Source organism: Leptosomus discolor, chromosome 18 (genome assembly GCF_034619465.1).
Source record: "Leptosomus discolor isolate bLepDis1 chromosome 18, bLepDis1.hap2, whole genome shotgun sequence".
Classification (NCBI taxonomy): domain Eukaryota; kingdom Metazoa; phylum Chordata; class Aves; order Leptosomiformes; family Leptosomidae; genus Leptosomus; species Leptosomus discolor.
In genome coordinates this window covers 9,811,412-9,832,283 of record NC_141408.1, presented here as the reverse complement: position 1 = coordinate 9,832,283, position 20,872 = coordinate 9,811,412, and the positions used below count along the sequence as shown (strand labels likewise).

Genomic DNA, 20,872 nt, shown 5'->3' with positions numbered 1-20,872 from the left:
TCTCCTGCATTCAGATGAATTCTGGTACCTCTACTGCTCTGTGCTTCACCAGCCTGGCACTTCTCCTGGCTTGCAGCTGCCTCGCAGAGACCCCTCGTTCCTACAACTGCAGGTACCCCAGTCCGTTTTTAAGGGTAGGGTGTGTTTGCCTAAGATCCCTTTGGAAAAATCAGGTGCAAAGGAGTTCTGTGTTCACACCGGGTTCTATTAAGGAGGAGAAAGAAAAAACGGGTTTCTTTTTTGGATCTCTACAGTGCATGTAACTGAGCAACTTTGCCATCCATGCAATTAGCACAGCGTAATGCTAACCCACCTCGAGGCGGGTGGCGAGGTTTAATCCTTTAAATGTGGTAAAGCACTTCAGATGAAAGGTTTTATATAATGATAAAAGAGCATTTAAATTCTTACTTAATAAATACTTGGCGCTTTCAAGTACTATAACTCATGGCAGCAGTTTTCCCTGAATGTCAGCTCTTCCTGCCCAAGGAGGAGCTTGCTGGCTCTTACCATAAGCTGAATTTCAGCAGCTCAAAGAGCAAAGGGCAGAAGATGCACGGACAGGCAGCACTGCCCTTACGTATCTCAGTAAAATAATGCATGTTTTCCAGCAAGCAGCTTGCGAGTTCAAACGTTACAGACGGAAATGTTTGGGGGATTTCATGGGATTTCATCAATCATAAGATGAGAGTTTGAATCTCCAAGGAAGGGTTTCTGAAGAAGTCTGGAAGGAGAGATCTGGTGCCAAGGGGCACCCCGGCAGTGGCTGCAGGTGGGAGCTCACACCCAGCAGCGCTCAGTGGCCCCTGTTTGCTGAAACTCATGAAAAAAATGAATTGCGACAGAAAGGTTGCAAATTTGGTCCATTTTAGAAGCCGATAGTTTGTAATAAAGTGCTGGCAAAGGGGTGGGTGGGAATGGAGCCCAATAAAGTGCTGTAGTGAAGTGCTATCGCTGCAAGTCCCTGGAATCCCTTTTAATGTAAAGAAAAATGTTAACAGCGTGTCTAAGGGATTTGGCTTTCTTCCCCCTGGATTCAAATAACGCCTAGCAAAAGAAAACACTTTAAAAAGGAGCAGTCAAACAGAGTCAAACAGACCAGAGACTTTTCACAGCAATGCCCAGGCTTTGCACATTAGTTACTGCAGAGTAACTACAAGGTGAATTTACAGCACAGCCCTACCCTGTGCAAACCCCCCGCCCGCACGCGTGCCCGCTGACACCCTCCAGAGAAGCAGCTAGTGCCAAGCAGTTGCCGTGTCGTGAAGTTTCTTATGGTGTGCAGTAGATTCTCCATGTAGACAAGCCCTCAGAAGCATTAGATTTGGTCTAAGATCTGTTGGGTTTTTTTCAGGAGGTTGGTGGTAGGGAGCAGAAGGGCCCTGAGACACCTCATTTCTCAGTGCGGTCCATATTTCTAGGTCCCAGGCTGTCAGCTGGAGACAACGGAAAGGTCGGGGAGTGCAGCTCTTGGCCACGTACTTGTGCCCGCAAAGTTTTGATAAAAGAGAAAGGCTCAGCTCATATGGAGCCAATGGATATGGCCAGAAGCCATCTACAAAGCCTGAATAAAACAACAGGCGATGAAACTTTGCATAGTCTGGGTGGATGGGTAGAGGACCAACCCCGGTAACAACCCGCGGCAAGGACAGGGGGAGGGGGAGGAAGAGGGGATGGGGCTGGATGGAGGCTCGAGGGAGTGTGGTGAGATCGGATCTCACGGGAAACAGACGAGGAGCCGCGCGGTGTGGAAGACATGGCAGGGTACGTACAGGCAGATCGGGAGGACCGAAGTCTATTTGCTTGTTATGTTAAATATAAAACATTAAAAAATAGTACTGCTTGTGGAATTGACCTGGGGATGCTGGAGATTTTCAGAGATGCGGAAGAGAGTGTGAGGGGTGCAGGGACAGAAGCAGGAATCTTCAACTCCTTCATGCCTTTGAAAATCTCCTGGGAGGCCCTAAACTAAAGCCCAAAAGGGTCAGGGAGATGAGCACTGACAGTGGCGGGGGGGCTGGATCACGCTGAAGCTTTTGTGTGATGGACATGACATAAATGTGTAAGTGGGTAGAACGGGCTCTCTGTGCCTTGGTACTGCTGCTACAGATTAACCAGGCTCTTTTCTCAGCGCCACGAGTATTAACCTCACTTTGGGTGCACAGAGAGAGAAATGTGTGGGTTCACAGAGAAAGCATTATTTTTCCTTCCATTAAAAACCCTACCATGGGATCGGGGTGAGGAGGAGCCTGGCGTTCTCATGCAGCAACATCCTGCTCTGCCAGCTCTGAGATCTGCCCTAAGTGATAAAAGAGCTCATAGGAACAGACATGGAGAACATTCCCAAAGGCATGCAAATGGTCATTGTCTCTTTTTTTTTTTTTTTTTTCATCAAAAATACAAAAGCACCCACCACATCCTCCAGCTTTTGCGGCTGCGTTTCGTTCAGAGCAGAGCCGTGGTCCTGCTGCAGCTCTGCTCTCCCTCCTCCTCTGTGGAACAGCTTTCAGCTCCGGATGGCAGTTTGAGCTTTGTTTGTTTGTTGTTTGTTTGTTTTTTTGTAGAGACAGAGAATTTGACGATTTAAAAACCAGCAACCCCCAAAAAATTCAGTGACTTGTGCCAAAATTCTCAGGAGGACTCCTCAAAATGTCCTGTTCTCGCCTTAATTTTTTCTTTTAAAATAAGCTTCATTCTGGAAACTCTCTCCCCCTCTTGTACTTTAGTTGTCTCCCCACTCCGTGAGTTTTGCTGGAGGGGGATGAGGTAGTGGATTTCCCCCTTCTCCTCTCCGCTTGGCATCCAATGTCCTTTCCCATTCCTTCTTGCAATGGGTTTTATCCCATCACTTGTACAAACTCATTTCCAAGAGGCGGTGAAGTAGAAGCATGCGTTCCTTCAGACGGCGCTCCAGAGCAGGCTGTCTAGGGCTGCCCACCTACACTGTGACAATTTTTTGTTGCAAGGCTGAAAGTAAAAACCCCAAAAGGAAAGTTGTCTTCCTCCTCTTCGAGGTATTTGCATGCTAAAACGTCTTCTAGGAAACTGTAAAATAAAGAGAGTCTTAGGGCAGTTGTAATAAGGTGCTGGCAAAGGGGTGGGTGGGAATGGAGCCCAATGCTTTTCCCTTATGCTCTTGGTCTGGGCTTTGTGTGTTTCTGAGGTTCTCATTGACCTGAGCTGCATGCTGGTCATGCTGGTTTGGCAGGTGGGTTTGTGTTTAGGAGGTTCCCCAAACGTTTTGAGATTGCACTTCTGGGCAGGTTGATTTGTGTCCTGAAATCCTTCAGTTTTTACCCCACTACACTCTTCTAAACCCACCACAGCCTTTGCCAGGGCAAGACCTTTCACCAGAGGGACCTTGTATGGTCACCACTGTACTATGGGACAGCACAGGGAGGAGTTTCCATTCTGGTCATTAGAGCAGTGTGTTCATACTGCAAGGAGCCCGTTCCCCAAGGTGGTTTGCATGCCTGTGTGCAGCTGGTGACAGGCAAACCGGCCAGGACTGTACAGGTGCTTAGTGCCCTGCCACTGCAGTTGGGGTGGGAATGGATCACCACCTGCCCTAGGGTGCTGGTGGATGGTGGGCAGGTGTGTCCTATACACTGCGCTGGAGGCAGGAGCCACGAGAGGTTCCTGCTTTAGCAGGGCTGGGGAAAAGAGAAGGAGATGTTACCTCTGATGCCGAGTGAAATGTAGAGCACGATGATGATGGTCCCCAGGACAATGGAGACGATGCTGAGCAGCCTGGCCATGCGGCCGAGTCGCCGGGCTCCGTCCATGTCCCCTTGCTGCCCACTGTTTCTCGACTGGGGGGAAACACAGAAAGAGGCTCTTGAGAATGGCCACAGTTTGCGGGTGACTCTCTGGCTGTAGTGCCCAAAATGAGAGCTGCTGTGCCAGCAGTGGGGCTGGATCTGCCATCCTGGGCTCTTGCAGGATGGCACGCATATCCCCTCGGCAAGCCCGTGGCTTTGGCAACCTGCGGTCCTGCATGTTTAGCCCACCTGGGATGCCATTCTGCTTGGCCTGGGTAGGAGCTGGCCTGGCTCAAGTCTGTCTTTTGCTGGAGTGAGTTAAGAAATAGCCCTGGTGTGGGACAGGAGACACAGCGCAGCCCCAGCCAGCAGTAGCCCCTCTCTGATTCTTTCATGGAAACCCCTGAAATTCTTGACTTCAGTCCCCAGAGCAGCTCACTTCTACAGGGACTACATCCCCCGGGGGTACCGCTGCCCTTCTGCAGTTTGCGTACAGGGAAAGCATCCTGCCTCTGTCTTCTTCTGCAAATGTACCTATTGAGAAGCAGTGTATATCGCGAGCTTAACTGTCACTGACAAACTGAAAAAAAAAAAAAGCAGTGACATTTCCAAAGCAGCATGTGGCCTCTTTGCTGCCCATTGGAGCCAAATGTGTGTGTGAGAGGAACGGGCTTTGATAAAGTGAGCAGTAACTGCTGGCTTTCCTCTTGTAATGGGATGTGCTTTGGTGCCTCTGCATTACCCTGAATTTCTGCATCAACATAGATGGGTTGTGTTCACCATCTCTGTTTTTAAATGCAGTCCTCCTACAGTGAATTCCTGCTCTTGTGCGTGCTGTAGGGAGGGAAAGAACAGTCCGTATAGCTTCTGTATTCGGCTTCTAGTTTCTTTGTGATTTCCCCTGCTGCTCTATTGATTTCCTCAGGCAGCTCAATGAAAGCTTTCCCCTGCTCTGTAGCTGAAAGAAAGGGCTCCCTGGCTGTGGCAGGCCTGAGGAATGGGACAGGGGAAGGCACCAGTAGGTACCTGGAAATTATTGTCTCCAGACTCGTTAAGGGATGAAGAGAGATTCGTAAGAGCCGGAGCTAGAACAGGACTTGCCTGGTGCTGATGTTGGTGGGGACTGGCATCTAAATGGGAGGCTCTCGGTGGGATAAATTGCAGCAGTCCTTGTCTTTGTGAGCAAGTGGCAGCCTAGGGTGGATGGAGAACTTGGAGGTTCCCTTGGAAACTTTGCTTTTCACTGCTCAGTCGGGGCTGGCCGCCCACAGGCTTGGCAGAGATACAGACCCTGGAGGCATCTCCAGGGGGTTTAGTGACAGCTGCAAGCGGCTGGATGGGTCGAGCGGGATTTGGGCTCACACCCAAAGGGGAAGGACAAAGGACTGGATGAGCATGGGCTCACCAAGACCTTGCCTGGTGCCTGACGGGGAGGTGAGGGTGATGCTGTGGCCTGACTCCTCTGAGCTTCAGTGCCAGCTCTCTTACTGCCCTGTGCTCAGCAGCACTGCTGACCCGCTGGGCAAGAGAAGCCTCCGGCTATGCCAACCACACACAGCAACCTGAAGACCAAGCACAGCTCATCAGAGAAAGTATAATACACAGGTACATCGCAAACCTTCAGAGTTAGTGATTAAATGTGGAACAATCTTTTTTCTTGCTCTTGTGATTGGCAATCATTTGGTTCCCAAGTGAAAAATACTGGAAGTAAGAATTCCTGGTGAGGGAGAAGCATTACTGCTGAGAGAAGAGCCCACAGTGCTCCCCAGCCTGCCGGAGCTGGTGTGTTGGGCTTCCCGCACTTGGCTGAGGGAGGACCTAGCAGAAGGGCAGCTGTGCGGCACCACGGCGAGGTTATTGCAGTGAAATTACTCACCGTGCATCAGCATTCGCTGCATGTGCGGTGGAGAGGCTGGAGCCCCTCCATCAGCAAAACAGGAGCTCCCTGCTTGGGAAGAGGCAGACGGTCTGCGACTGGCACAGCTCTCCGGACCGAAAAGCCTTCCCAAATTCACGCAGTGCCCTTCTGCCTCCTGTGAAACCCATCGGGAAGGGGTTTTGGAGGGAGAGATATTGGATAAGGGGTTTTAAGGTCCATTGGTAATATTTTCACCTGGTTAGGAAGGCTTGGAGTGGGGGGAAAGCGAAGCAAGGCAGGCTGGGGGGACGAGGGAGGCCGGCACACGCGTCTGTCGCCTTGATCTGGTGAAGGAGGTGGGCTAAACTCCCCTCAACCTGACTGGGGATGGGGTTTTGTAGATACTTTAGCTGCCTTGAAGCAGCTACTCTTTCTTCAGATATGTTTTTAAGTATTTAATATTTTTACGGGGCTTAAAGGCTTCTTCCAGCACCCCATCCATCTCCAGCCGTGCTGCCTCACTCAGCTGGGTCTCAGGAGAAGAGGAGATGTGGGGCAGGCTGTGGGACTGGCAGCTCCCCACAGCCCTGTACCATGTGCCAGCTCCTCCCTTTGGAGTGTGGCTGCTAAAACTGGGGAAACGCCAAGTTAAAAAAAATAAATGTACTAGTTAAAAGGAGTTAAAAGGTCAAAGTGTGTTAAAACAATCCCCCTTTCCTTCCAAAAATGGGTATCTCAGAAATAACAGCTCTGCTGGAAAGGGCCCTCTGTCAAATGTTAAAAAAAAAAAGAAAAGAAAAAAAAAACGAGAAAATTAAGAGTGAGGAGGCCTAGCACAGCTCCAGCACTAACAGTGAAACATCACTGAGAATTCAAATGAACAAATACTTCATGTTACTACCCCATTTCCCCTTCATCCTGCTTTAATACCACTGCCCTCTTGGCAGCACCACCGACCAAAAAGTCCCCAGCCCAGGCTGTCTGCTGGCTGCTGCTCTGTCGTGCTCGGGCAGGTAAAATACAGCTTTGAAGGTTTCCATGCACTCGTTTTAGTTTGTATTGCCACATAAATAACATAGCGGAGCCTCAAGCAGACGGTGCCTTCCTCTGCATCCCTGCAAACATCCTGCTCCGCTCACGTGCCACCCTGGATAACAACATCCCCACCGCTGACACCAAGAGAGCTGAAGACCTTGTTCCTTCTGGTCTCAACAGCACATTTGACAGACGATACCTAAAACCGATGGGATGCAGCCAAGAGCCTATTTTCATTACAGAACAGGAGGTGACAAAATGAAGTCTCACGAGCTGGTGGCTAGAGAAGGGGAGGATGCGGTAGCCCAAGGATTGACAGGATCCCTGCCCTGCTCACTGACAGCTTCCAGCATTTGGGATTTTTTTTTTTTTAGGCTCTGATTTTCGTAACAAGTGTAGTATTTTTACAAGCTGTGGGTTAGATTGCAGTGAAATATGCAGTTTTAGCTGTCTTCTAGGGAAAATATATAGGCTAACGAATTTGGTATATTTATCACTACAGCTTCTGGAAGTGTTTACTGCTCACTTATCCTGAACAATTATGAAAAATATATCAGCATTGGCATGGGGTGTTTAGTAAGCATTTGTTACTGTACATATATTATTCATTGCTGTGGAATGGTTTGATTATAGCTCTCTAGTATCACTAATCCTGTGTTTTGCTTTCCACATAAAAACATTAACATCTTGTTTATTAATCGAGTCTTGCCGAGGCAGAGTATCTCAGAAAGGCTTGAGGGCTATGGGGGCGTGAGTCACTCTGTGTACGCCAAGGGACTCCGTCTTACAGCGAAGTATCAGAAAATCTGAAGGACCTTAGAAGTAGGGGTGGAAGGGCAGGCTATACCACAGCACCCGTGGGGCCAGTAAGCCTGGGTGATTCAAAAGTCATTCATCTTACCTGTTTTCAAACTGTTATCTGTTCAAGTTACTGTTCAGAAGGTTTTTTTCCCTAATAGATCACCTAAGTTGTCTTTTTGCAAATGAAGGCAATTACTTTTCTGTGCTAGTCCCAGGGCCAGAGAAGATAAATTTTCACCTCCTCTTCCCTGCAATCTTTCCCAATTTATGAACTGGCTTTGGATGCACTCTGCTGCCTTCCACCACTTACTCAGAATAAATCATTAATCCTCAACACTTGCGTTTTATTGAAGAAAACATTCTGAGAGCTGTATAAGTCAACATCAGACTTAGATGACTGTGCCATTTGAAATGAGTGAGGATAGTTTGACTTCTCCCACATCTTTCGGGAATGGCAGTATTTGTTTTGGACACAAAGTGCTGTGCAGAATTGCCTTTGGCATTATTATATGCTCATTCTGGCTGGATTTACTTTTCTTTTTCACTTCATTTGTTTGGAGTTTTGTACACTGGTGAGTGCCCTCTCTGCTTCTTCCCTTGATGTGGCTGCATTTTGGCAGGAAGAGGAAGGGATTCGATAACAGCAATACAACGTGTGTGTGTGGTACCTAGCCCTGCTCTGCACTCCTCTGACATGGGTCCTGTGGGCCCTTGTGTCCATCAGCCCCACTCTCTGGCTTGAGGGGAGACCTGAACCCCTTAGTGCAGCCAGGTCCTTGCTTGGTCAAGAAAATGCATCCAAGGGTCAGTGGAGGAGCCTCCAGGTAACTTATTTCCACGAGACCAGTGTTATCAGGAACAGGCTGGGGGCTAGAGCAGAGGTTTTTTTCCTCCTCTGGCCATAGGCCCTGCTGGGATCTGAGAGCAGCTTTTGAAAAATGATTTATGATACACTAAACCCAAAAGCATTCATTTGCTTTCCTCTCTGATTGCTGCTTATTTCCCAGAAAAAAAGCTTTCATGTGCAAAAAGCATTGACTTAGGAAAGAAAAATACAATTCCAGAGCTAAAGGAACATCAGCACATTGTGGAAAGGCCCCCCTGCCCACCCCCCACCCAGGTGCCGGGAATCACCGAAACCTGGTTCCTGCTTAGATTTGCACATGATCAGGCACTCCTGGGTTTTATTCTGTGGGGAGACCCAAGCCTGCGGGAGCCTTGGGGTCACTGGGAACTAAATTCCTCCCTGCTGTAAGCAGGTGAAACATCAGCTGATGCCCAGAGAGCTGTTCCTCCTGGCAGGAGGACCCAGCCAGATGTTTCCTGGCTCCCCAGGGTCAGCACAGAGCAAGGATCACTCCTTGTCCTGCTCTGCTGGCACCGTGCGGGGATCCCTGGCTGGCAGGTGGGGATGGCAGGGTGATGGTATAGGCATGGCCTATGGTGCAGTAATAAACTGTGTCCTGCGGGACAGGGAGTGCAGGGGTGACTGAGAAGGGGCCAGAGGTTGTGCACTGGCTAATAACGTGCTGTGTGTGCTAGAAACCCTGTCCTGGAGAACAAGCTCATCCGAATGCACCTTCTGCCTCTGCTGCCCAGAGGGCTGGGGTTGGGCATCCGCTTCCCCAGCTCTGGGTGGGCTCTTGTCAATGCTGTCAAGGGCCTTGGGCAGCCAAATAGTCTTACTGCCTTGTTGGTCCTGCCTCCTTTTGGGTTTAACGCAGTAAATACCCACCAGTACCTCGCTATCTAGCAGCATTAACCGACTCCTGCTCTTTTTTCACTGTTTACTCTTCTACTCCATGGGGTTTATGTGGCCCAAGGCACATCCCCACCGTGCTGGAGGCTCTAACGCCTGCAAGGGAGAGTGTGAGAATCTATTTTGCATGAAGCCTAATGTGACTGGAAAACCCCCGTGAGAGCCCTTGTTTATTACCATGGATATGCAATACCCAGCTGCTTTCTCTCTCGTTGCAGTGCAAAGCCAAACGAGGCTGGCTGCCTTCCCTGCATGCTGCCTAAACAGGCTCTGCCACACAACTGTACTACGCAGATGACAGCTGGCACTGGCAGAAATGATGATTCCTCCTCAAAATGGAAACTGGTCTCTCTAGAGGGCTTTCTGTGGTAACCGCCAGTGTCTGTCTTCAAGTTGTTGGTGGCTTTGGGGGAAGTGCTGGCTGCAGGTGCCCCTCAGTGTATTTCTATGTGGTAGGCAGGTAATTGCTTTCCCTGAGCTGATTTTCAAAGAAAAGATTTGCCTCTGGAGGAAATCAAAGGCATAAAAGGTGCCCCGGGGGGCTGTACAGCAGTGGGGTGTCCTGATGGGTGAGGGGGCAGCTGTCCTCGCAGGGCTGTGCTGACTGAGCTACCTGTACCTGAGATGGGTGGGAGGCCGGCTGGCTTTATTCTCCCCTGCTCTGATGTTGGTGTGTTTGCTGGGGGGGTGTGTTTAATGGAGAAAATTCCTTCTTCAAGGCAGCTGAGAGAGCTGCAGGTGCAGCCCGTCCCTTTCAAGTGTCCGAGAACTGGAACCAGTCTCCAGCCAGAGTCTCCCCAGTGCTGCAGGACTGCTAGGAGGTGTGGACGGAGATCCCTTGTCCTTGCTTCGCCTCGTAGCCTCTGCCCGGGGAAGCCCGGCGAGTCGCTCTGGACCGCTGCCTGCCGGCAAGGACCGACCTTCCCGGAGCCCCCGGGCTTCTCGGAGCCCTGCCCTGGGTGCGCCCATCCCCAAATCCCGGGTCGCCTTTCTCCGTCTCCATCCCTCCCGCGAGTTGATCCCGGGCTCGGTCGCCGGTCTCCACCCGCCTCCACTCGCCTCCCTTCCCCGGTCCCCGACCGAAGCGTCCTGCGGGAGCCGAGCGGCGGCACAGCCCGGCCGAGCTCCCCGCGCTCCCGGCGAGGCTCCTCCCGCCCCCCCGGGCCCCGCCGGTGCAGCACCGCGGACAGCGCCGGGGCCGCCCCTTCCCCGGCCGTCGAGGGCGGCGGCGGCGGCGGCGGCGGGGGCGGGGGCGGGGGGAGCCCGGGCGGGTGTGGGCGCACGGCGGGTCCCCGCACTTACCATGATGGAGAAGACGAGGGCCACGATGTTGATGGGCCAGACGGGGCAGAAGCAGGAGAAGATGGCGAGCACCAGGTAGTCCCGCGGGCGGCTCTGCTCCGGTGCCACCGTGCTGGTGGCCGTGGAGGAGGCTCTGCCCAGGCTCAACCGGGACGGCGAAAGCGGGGCCACTTCCAGGTGCCCGACCGACACCGATTTGTAGGCGAGCCCGTGCCCGTTGCGCTCCGCCTCGCCGGGCAACGCGGCCGTGAAGGATTTGGAGCCGCGGAGGCCCTTCTCCTCCCGGCCCTCCGTCGCCGCCAGCAGCTTCTCGGTCTCCTGGAAGCGGGTGGGCAACGCCGTGCCCGAGCCCGGGCCCGAGCCCCCGGGCGCGGAGCCGCTGCTCGCCATGGCCCGGCGGAGCGGGCTCCGAGCTCGCCCCGCCGCCGCCGCTCTGCGCTCGGGGCCCACCGCCCCGCGGGAGGCCGTGCCGGAGGAGGGGCCAGCCCGGTTCAGCCCCCGGGGCAGGAGCGGGGCCGCGGACCCGCCCCCGGGGTGTCCCCGTCGTCGTCTTTCCCCACCATCCCCCCCACCTCCCCCCGCCCCCGGGCCCCGCTCAGCCTCCGCCCGACCCGGTGCAGGCGGCGGCGCTGCCCCCCGGGGATGCTGACGGGGATGCGGAGGGGCGGAGCGGTGGGAAAGCCGGGGGGTCCCCTGTCGCCTCCAGCCCGGGCCCAGCCCGAGGATCTGTCCCGCCCCATCGACCCCCGGCTCTTCCCGGGGGCTCCCATGGGCTCTGCTCCGCTGCAGCGGTACGTGAGAGACCAGCCTGAGAGGGCTCGGCTAGTGCCAGCGGGGCTTGGTGGCCACCTCCAGCCCCGGGGGTGCAGGGGGATGCCGAAGGCAGCTCTGTGCTGGGTGCTGACACACACGGCCCTGCTGTCCCTGGGTCCCTCCGCGCTGAGAGGCTTTCCCCAGGTGGGTGGGGGACATGCGGCACAGATCAGACCCGTGAACCCCCTCCTCACTGCAGAGAGGGGCTGGAGCTGCCCTGGGCCTGTGCGAGGCTGCCAGCAGGCAGGAGCTGCCCGCTGCCCAGAGCTGTGGTGGGTGCCCGGTGGTACCCCTGGCTCCAGCCGCTCTGGGAAAGCATCCTCTCTGGGCACAGGGTGAGAGGAGGCCCTGGGCACACTGTGCAGAGCTCGGCCTGCCTTCGCTGTGCATGGGTGACTCTGGAGACACGGCAGCTGGGGACAGGGATGCCAGGTCAGTGACAGACACTGTGTCCCTCAGTAGGACCTGCAAAGGAGAAAGGGTGCTGGTGCAGGGGTGGGTTACACCCTGAAAAGCAAACAACAGCATGCTCGGGAACGGGGGGTGCTGTGAGGGGCAGGAAGGAGAGCTAAAAACACCCACAGAGCCTGGATGCAAAGATGGATGTTTTCCACCCGTTCTGTATTATGCTTCAGTTCCCAATTTGTCAGGGATTTCCCTGGCAGTGACTGCCATCTACGGGGCACCACCCAGCACCTTCTGCCTCTCCGAGAGGTGCCCAATGAGCCTGGTGTCTGCTGCCTGCTGCCCAGCCCTGCCTAGAGACTACCAGGCTCCTTCCAGCCCCCACCTGGGACTTACCCTGCCCTGCAGCCTCCAGACAGAATTAGGACCCACATTTCATGAATGTGAACCTGACAGCAGTGAGGTGACCCTGCTTTGGGGGGTCTTGTGGGGTTACACGCTGCCCCCCTCCCATCTGTCTCGACCACCAAAGCTAGGGGTGAAAACTGGAGATGTAATTTTAGGTGAAGGGAGGGGTTTGTGTCTGGGTTAGGGCTGGGTTTCACTGAAACCTTCTTTGAATGCTGGTATTGCTGGGCGTGCATTCCCTGTGTGATGGGGTGCTGGTGGGGCAGAGCAGGGGCATGCACTGCTCCGGGGAGAGCCAGAGCAGGGAAAGCCACCCAGAGCAGGGATGCTGGTGGGAGAAGCAGGATTCCTTCAGCGGACTTCGCTGCAGGCCTTCTCCTGGCAGGGGGAACATCTGTTGGAGATTAAAGCCAAGATGCCTCGTGTCGTCAGCACTTTAAAGAGGCTCCTTTGCTGAGCAAAGAGCTCTCTCTCCCGGCTGCTGCTAGCTTTCCTCTGCTCATCGCCCAGCTCCCTTGAACCACCCGGGGATTAAGGGAGGAGGAGGAGACCCTGGGACACACCGGAGCGAAAGGTTGAGATGGTTGTTCCAGCATGTTCCCCCCGTCCCCGGCGTGGAGAGAGCTCAGACCGCCCTTGGTGTGTTGGCAGCCAGTGCTGGAGCTCGGCTGGGAGCACTAGTGGGGGAGTGGAAGGGCTGGAGGAGCTCTGCGGGGGCTTAGCACTGCAGGAATCACACCGTGTGATTTACCCTGTCCAAAAATCTGCCGGTTGTCATGTGTGCGGCAGTAAAACCCTGCCTAATTCCTGCAGCAATCCCAGTTTGCTGAGCCTCAGGCAGAAGGGAGCCCTCCCAGTCAGTCTGAGCTCTCTAAGCTGAAGGGAAGGGGCCCAAAGGGGTCTTTTTAGTAAACTTCCCCCCTTCCTCCCCACCACATGGACCAGCCATGAGCACGCTATCAGCCTGTCCCACCAGAGGCACTTTGCTGCGATCAGGAGGAAACCGCAAACGGATGGGTGGGTTTTATGAAAGCCGACATCTGTCTCTTCTCCCAGCCTGGCCTCACAAATCTGCCGGGCACAAACGGCTGCACCAATGAGCTTAGCATCAAAAGTCCCAGGGCGCTAACCTTTCCCCGCTTCTGCTCCCCTCCTTCACCGGCAGGAGCCAGAACAACCAGCCAGCCAGGGGCTTTAGCGTGATCCCCACGGCCCATCTGTCCACCCCACACATATTAACAGCCAGCGCCCTGGTGCTGGGTTTTTAAGTCATGTTTTCTCACAGAGCAAGCAAGAGAGAATAAATAACAACGACAATCGGCAACAGTGAGACCTCGCGACAAGGAACACAGAGCTGGCGCTTCCAGAGGACTTTCCACCTTCCCCAGTTTTCCCGCAGAGCAGAGACCCGCAGCCAGGCAGCACCAGGGTCCCATATGGTGTGTCAGGGGCTCACGGCTCTTGCCAGCACTGCAGCTGAGCTCTGCATCCCGCAGCTCTTCTCTCTCATGCAAGGCTCCCTTCCCGCTCCCCCCCCCGTTTGTCCCACGGATGAATTACCTTCCCAGCACCGTCTCGCCACCCCAGCCCTACAGGTCAGTGGATGGGGAGGCACTGCCGGTGACCCCAGCTCTGGCAATAGCCCAGCGGCCAGGGGACTGCGCTGGCCAGGGGGTCTTGCAGGCTGCCCGTGTATCTCTGCTGGCAGCCGTCTCGGAGCCCGCGGTGGTGGGTCCCGCTGGAGCGATAGGCAGGGCTGGGCACGAAGCGATCCTCCTGTGGGGTCTCGTAGTGATGGAGCTGCCGCTCAGGGGGAAACCCGGTGCAGAGAGGGGACGGAGGGCAACGCTGTAAGCTGGCACCGCCTGTGGAACCAGGCTCCCAGGGGACGTGGGGGTGGCCGGCCTTCACCCCCGGCTCCTGCCCAGGGACCCCGACCTGACCACGGCACTCGGAGTGGGTGCAGGGCCAGCAGCGCCCGGCGCCGTGCAGGGACAGGGACAGAGCCGTGATCCTATTGATGGCTCGCCGAAGGGTGGCAATTTTAGAAAGCCTTTTGCCACCGAGGTCGTGTTTGAGGGCCAACCGCAAGGCGTTGAAGGCTTGGTTGTAGTCCAGGATCCTCTTGCGCTCTCTGATGTTGGCAGCCATCCTCCTGGCCTTGGAGCGAACCGGCCTGCTCCTCTTCCTCACCTTCATCCCTTCGGCATCCCCCAGGCAGGTGGCTGCTTCCCTGCCCTGGGGGACCCACAAACCCTGCCCATAGCATGCCTGGGGTGCGTCCCCCCCTTCCAGCTCCTCTTCCGAACTGTCAGGCTCCTTCCCCAAGGCTGGTCTGGACATGGCCACGGTGAGGGGGAAGCAGGAGAGGTGCTGCTGCGGTCCTGCCTCCTGCAAGGTGTGGGAGACACTCCTCCAGGGACACGCAGCCGCCTCTAAAAACCCCACCGTGGGGCTTGTCACGTGGCTCGCTCCGGACCCTCCTCACCTGCCTGCAGGTGTGCTGCCTTGCGGAGAGGCACAGGGCGAGCCCTGGCTGGCCCCTGCCCGTGGGGATGCTCCTGAGCACGGTGCCAGGCTAGAGCCTGGGGCACCGGTGCTGGGGTACCCAGAGCTTGCGGTGGGACGCTCACAGGCCTCAGAGGGGGAAAGCACCTCTCCCAAGTACATATTGCCGTGGTTCCTTTGGTTTCTGCTAAGTTTGGTCGCCGCAGGAGTTCCCCATGCTGCTCTGCCCTCTCCTCTGTTGGGCAGGCTGGTGGCTCAGCCCGGGCCAGGTTACCCCTGGGTTTTATAAGGTGCTATGGGGCAGAGCCCTGTGAGGCATCATCACGCTGGCAAGTGGCTTGGGCTCTGCTCCCCCACATTCACTGGTGCTGCGGCATTTCTGTTGTTTCCCAGCTAGGGGAAACGGAGGCACAGAGTGGTGATGTTGCTGAGAAGAGCGAGTCTGGTGCCTGGGTGCAGGAGAAGACAAAATGACTCCTGCCCCAAGAACGGGGCTGGAGCACTGAGCTGTCTTTGAGACAGCGCCTTAGGTCTGCTCCATGCAGCTGCACCCCGACGAGCCGGGAGCGTCCTTGGGCACGGAGGTAGGCGAGTGCCTGGGCAGGAGCAGCCGCCGGGAGCCAGCGGAGGAATGTGGGGGGCTTGGCACGCCTCTGCCCTGCGGAGCAGGAAGCAGGAATGTGGCAGGGGGGATTGGGGCAGGTGATAAAAGAGCTAAAGTGTTACCTGCCTCCAGAGCCTTCCTGTCCCTTCCCAGTAGCAAGGAGCCTGGGGGCAGAGCTGTCTGGGCTGTGCATTTACTCTGGGGAAGACGATGCTGAAAGCAGCTCCTTGTTTCCTGCATCCCCAAGGCGGCAGGACAGAGGGATTTGCCAGGTGCAGTGAGTCCAGAGGCCATGGGCAGGGCCAGGTCCCCGTCCTCTGAGCAGCGCGGGACCGCCACGTGTGTTTGCCCATCATTTCATTAGCAAACAGTCGCTAAATGCCTTCCTGTGTGAGGGGTAACATTTTGAAAAATGGCCCAGGAGTGGGTCTGACAAATTGTTGGGGTGACTGGTGCAAAAGCAGAGCCCCGGGAGAACATGTCCCCCCCTTGATCCATCCCTTCCTATCTGATTGTCCCAGATCACGTTTGATCAATAGCCACAATTAGCGGGGGGCTATTTGTCTATTGCCCTTCTCCTCTCTTGGCTCTTTGAAGTTGGAGCTAATTTAGGTGCCTCTGCTCTAGGAACCCAATAAATCAGGAGCTGGGGCCTCAGGGAGAGGGGAGGACCAGGCAGCAGGACTTCAAAGGGAGGTGAAGCTTGCAAATATTTTTGAACACTCACCTGTGCTCACTATGGCCCTCTTGTTCTCCCCAGTGGCCTTCTGGCTCCCCCAGCCACTGACTTACCCAGTGAGCTCAGCTCAGGAGCAAGGGGCTCTTTGGGGTGCATGGATGCTGACAGGACGTGAGTGCCAGGCCCACTTAGAGAGGTGCATGTCCAAAACCCATCTAAGCAGGACGGATCGCTGCTGCAGGGATGCTTTTGCTGGTGTGGGAGGTTGGGTGGTGCAGTACGGAGCAGACATGGAGGTGGCTGAGCTGGGCACAAAGCCAGTCCCAGCTGGGGCGATGCTTGGGCAGAGAGAGGGGCCAAGGGCAGGCAGTGGCCCCGAGGCTGCCCCCAGCCTGCCCGCAGCCCCCTGGGGAGCTTGCTGGGGAGCGTTGCTGGGGGTTCCCAGCGTCTCAGCTCTGGGCATCCCTGGTGCTGCAGGGATCCAGCCCCAGCTCTCGGAAGCAGGCAAGGCCAGACCATAAATCACGGGTCATCGGATGCCACCTGCCGCCTGTAATTAGTGCATCCCGCTGGGCCATCCCCACCTCGTCCTGGATGCTTCCTACCTAGGTGCCCATTACAGGGTGGGAGGCCAGCAGGAACGCCCACCCAGGCCCTGCTCCCTCGGCTCCCGCTGATTTATCACCGTGTGCTGGAGAGATTTATGGGCTGAGATGGAGAGCCAGAAATGCGTCGTAAGGCTCTGCTGGGCCTGTCTGCCTGACAGATGATGAAAGAGCTGTAATTATCCGTCGCCACGCATAAATCAGGCCACTCATGGCCACCCCCCCCTCTACCCCCAGCCTCCATGAAGGATCCGGGGATACCGCACCTCTCCAGCCCGTGTCACACCAGACTGGGGCACTGCTGGGCACTAGGCACCTGCCCATCCTGGGCAGCATCATCACAGTTTTCATGGGTCTCACAGACCAAAGGTGTGTTTGAGGTGTCTTTGCCCTTAAGGTTGCTGCTGAGTGAGGGCTGCAGCTGCTGTGGAGAGCTCTGGACTGGCTGCCCCTCACCCACATTCATCCAGCAGCCCAAAACCTCTGCTGCTTCCAGGTGAGAGCTGCTGGGACCGTCTGGGAGCACAGCTCTCACTGGAGATGAAACCCCGATGGGGTGCTGAGGGGGCATCCAACACGGGCTGGGGGGGCTTTCCAGCTCCTGGTAGTGTCCCAGCACCATCCCTCCTCCTCAGAGGGGCTGCACCAGGAGGCACAGCTGTGCCAGAAGGAGACCACGGAGAGGGAGCCCGCAGTGCTGAGGTGTGAGAGCCAGGGACTGGCATGCAGGGAGGTGCCCATCCTGTGCAGCTCCCTGCTCTCTGGTAGTGACAGAGGGGAAGGAGGAGGCGGTTCTTGCGACACTGCCTGGGCCCCGTGGGTAAATAAATAGGGTGCTTTGTTCCTGCTGGGGCATGGCCAGGTGGCACAAGGGACATGGGCTTGTGAGTCACCCACAGCCAGCCATCATGCGGTACACGGGAGGAGGCAGGGGAAGGCAGCTCCCCACAGCCACGCTCCCTGGAGGCTCCTGCCTCTGCCCCCGGCACCCCACAAGGTCCCATGACCCCGCGCCTTGCGTGGCGCCAGGGAAACCCTGACCCTGCCCAGGGCATGGGGTTGGAAAGGCCCATCCCGTGGGGCAGGAGTGAGCCAGGGGCACACGCTGCCCTGGCAGCTTAAACACAGTGGGCACACGCACTGAGGCACGGAGTGGGCAAAAAGCCTCATGTCGGCCTTCATCGCCCACCGTGGGAGTTTGCGCCTGCCTCTCCGCCTGGTGGGAATGGCCCATCCATCCTGAGATGGACAGGGCAGGCAGGGCCCCACCGGACCGAGGATGAGGATGGCCAGGAGCCGGGTAAGAGCTCCACGGCAAAGGCCAGGGCACGTGGTGGCTGGGGAAGGTGGCATGGGAGCTACCCCGAACCTTCGAGGCTCAGTCGTTCCTGGCTCGGGGACCGATTTCTTGCCGCGCGTGGGATTGTTTGTGTCATTCGCTGTCACTTCGTCAACTGCTCCGGCGCTGCCGGCACCAGACGCTGCCTCGCCCGCACAGCATCCTCCCGGCCCGCGTCCCGCCGCTCCTCCGGGGAGACCCACAGGTGGGGACGGAGCAACCGAAGGTCAAAACAGCCGCGAATGCAGCACCCCCAGCCCCGCTGCCCCCCGAAATCCCTCACGTGCTTTAAGGTGCTCCCGGGGGGGAACCGGCGGAGCTGCCCGGTGCAGGGTTCTCCCCACCGGGCTCGCCGCCGGAGCCCAGCCGGGGGGCGGTAGCAGCGCTGCTCCCCGCCCCGGCGGGGCCGTGCCGAGGCGGGGCGGGCCGGGGGCGGGCCCCGACGTCAGGTCCCGCGGCGGCGGCGGGGGGCGGAAGGCGGCGGCGGCGGCAGCGCGGGGCGGGGAGGGGGGGGGGAAACTTCGGGGCGGGGGATGGCGGCGGGCGAGGCGGCAGCGGGCGAGGCGGCCCGGGCGGATTTCGCTCGGCACTGGCAGGCGGAATTCCCGGGGGAACCGGCTCCCCCTATGGAGCTGGGCTCGGTGCGGGCCATGGAGCGGGAGCTGGAGCGGTGCCGCCGCCACCTGCGCCGCTTGCAGCGGGCGCTGGCCGAGGAGCGCTTTAAGGTGGGCTACCTGGAGGCGGCGCTGGCCCGAGCCCCCCCCCCGCCGCAGCCACCGCCCCCCGCCCTGCCCGCCGCCCCCCACCCACCGCCGAGCCCCACCGGAGCCCCCGCGGCGGGCAGCTCCCCGGAGGGAGGCAGCGGCGGCAGCTCCGACGCGGAGGACGGCTCCTCGGCAGGTGGGTGCCGCGGGGGGCTTCGGGCCCCGGCACGGCCGAGGGGGGACCGTCCCAACACCCCTTCCCCCCCCCGCCCCCCGCCCCTGCATCCCAGGGCATCCCACAGCAGGGATGAGGGTGTCCCCCAGCCCCGTCGAACGGGCAAGGGCGTCCCCAGCCCTCGTGCTGGCCACCCTGAGCTCCCGTGCCATGCCCATGGCACAGTCAAGGGCACCCTGGGCCACTCCGTCCTCACGTCCGTGTGCCATGCCGTGACGCTGCTAAAGGCCATCCCAAGCCCCCCGTGCCGTCTCTGTCACACAGTCGATGCGCCCCGTGCTGCAGCACGGTAAAGGAGCTGAAGGTCTCCCCAGGCTGTCCCCATCACACACCCGGGAGCACCCTGTGCCGTCTCATGGCTGAGGCTGCCGCAAGGGCTTGTGCCATCCCCATCGAACAGCCACCCCCAGCCCTTTTTCTGTCCTTGTCTCACCACTAAGGTCACGCCAAGCTCCTGTGTCATCCCTGTCCCACTTGCGAAGGCATCCTGTGCCAAGGCCCCATGCTCAGGCACGTGAGGAGGAAGGGTGGCTGGCCAAGCCCCTGCAGTTGGCTCTTGGTGATATGCCGCTGGCCCAGGAGCCACCTCTGGGGCTGGGCTGCTGCAGGAGAGTCATTTCCTCCAGGTGTGACCTGGCTGTGGGGACACCTCTGCTCGGGTGACGCCCTGTGATCTCTTGTGGGGAAGTCCTGGAGCTGCTAAAGCAGAAGCATGCCAGGATGGTGAGGTGTCCCGAGGCGTTTTCACTGGGCAAATTGAGGATGATGTTATTTTGCAAGTGACTGGCTGCTTCATGGCGCTGAAGGTGCAGCCAGCTAGCACTGTCACCCGTCACGCTGTCCTACTTCCAGCGGCCTGGAAGTTGTTATTGCATCAGCTTTAAATCCCAGTTCAAACACAATCCTGAGCTAGGGAATGTCACTTTTTGTGTTGCTGATTCTGCAGCTGACTTGAGTTAATTTCGTTCTTGCTCGATTGCTTGGGGTGGTGGTTTTTGCCCAAGGCTGTATCGTGCTGGTTTAAGATTGCCTGGGTAGCGAGCGCTCTGATGTCGAACCGTGCCTAATATTTAGTGTAATTTATATTTATTGCATTAGTCTACAGGGCTGGAGAACAGGTCCATTTCCATTTCACCTTCCCCAGCTGTCTGGAGGTGAAACGTCCGAAGTACATGGCTGCTCTCGGTGTTTCCGTACTGAGCCGGGCTCGCTCACATGTGTGTTTGGGACCGGCTGTGGGAGCCCGCTCCCAGCCCCGCAGCAAGGACCAAGTGCATTTAATGTGTCACCTTCAAAGGGCCACCCCAAGCCCTTCTCCAGCTCCCCATCAGTGGGCACTGGTTGTAATTTTTAGAGAGCTGCTCAGCGGCCGAGGGGACTGGAGTGCGTTGAAGCGACCAAGTACAAATCCTTCTGATTTACACTCAGATCCTGCATTTTATTTCTATCTGGGTAATGCTTCTGAATATTTCCAAACACCCAGGACTGTGCAAGGCCGCTCTCAGGCCAGGGGGATGTTGTTAATGCACCCTGGAGCACAGTGTAAGCTCCTAAGTGTTCCAGCTTTGTAACTTGGAGGGGTCCTCCAGCCCCGCACTACCCTTTGAGGTGGCTGGACTAAGACCTTTGCAACTGGTCAGGGTGAATCTTTTGGGCAAGACCTTGAAATCCAAAGTTGCATCTGCTGTGGTTAAATATGGCCTCTTCCTCCTCCCCAAAATGGGTCTCCATCATGGTCCCCAGCTCCAGCACTTGTCTGAGGAGGCAGCGTCCCCTCCACCGAGCACCCGGCTACTTGCCCTGTGGCATGGCTGGGCTCTGCGCGGAGGTTGGCTGATGGCAGCGGCGATGAGCTCTCGCCAGCCTTGTCCCAAGCCTTTCCCGAGCATCAGCACTTTTCTTTGTTGTGCTCTATAAGGGCGCCTGTGTGCGCTGACGGCGCTGACATTTAAAAGCAGAATTTGAGAGTACGGTAAAACACGTGTGGTCATTTCCTGGATCCCCCTATCTCCAGACAGTTGGTTAACTTAGTGTTCCCGTTGTTTTCTTCTCACTTCTC

General features: G+C 57.0%; 2 protein-coding genes across 2 annotated transcripts; both read right to left on the bottom strand.

Annotated features, from left to right (window-relative positions):
- Positions 1-1,389: 1,389 nt before the first annotated feature.
- TRARG1 (trafficking regulator of GLUT4 (SLC2A4) 1) lies at positions 1,390-10,903 on the bottom strand. The gene is made up of 3 exons (XM_086475420.1): positions 10,514-10,903; positions 3,677-3,809; positions 1,390-1,433 (listed from the first exon to the last, which is right to left on the bottom strand). The coding sequence occupies exons 1-3, from the start codon at positions 10,901-10,903 to the stop codon at positions 1,390-1,392; spliced, it is 567 nt and encodes a 188-aa protein (XP_086331546.1).
- A 2,832-nt stretch (positions 10,904-13,735) lies between these two features.
- Positions 13,736-14,482, bottom strand: BHLHA9 (basic helix-loop-helix family member a9). Its single transcript, XM_086475371.1, has one exon. It carries the CDS (start codon positions 14,480-14,482, stop codon positions 13,736-13,738), a length of 747 nt encoding a protein of 248 aa, XP_086331497.1.
- Between the last annotated feature and the right edge of the window lie 6,390 nt (positions 14,483-20,872).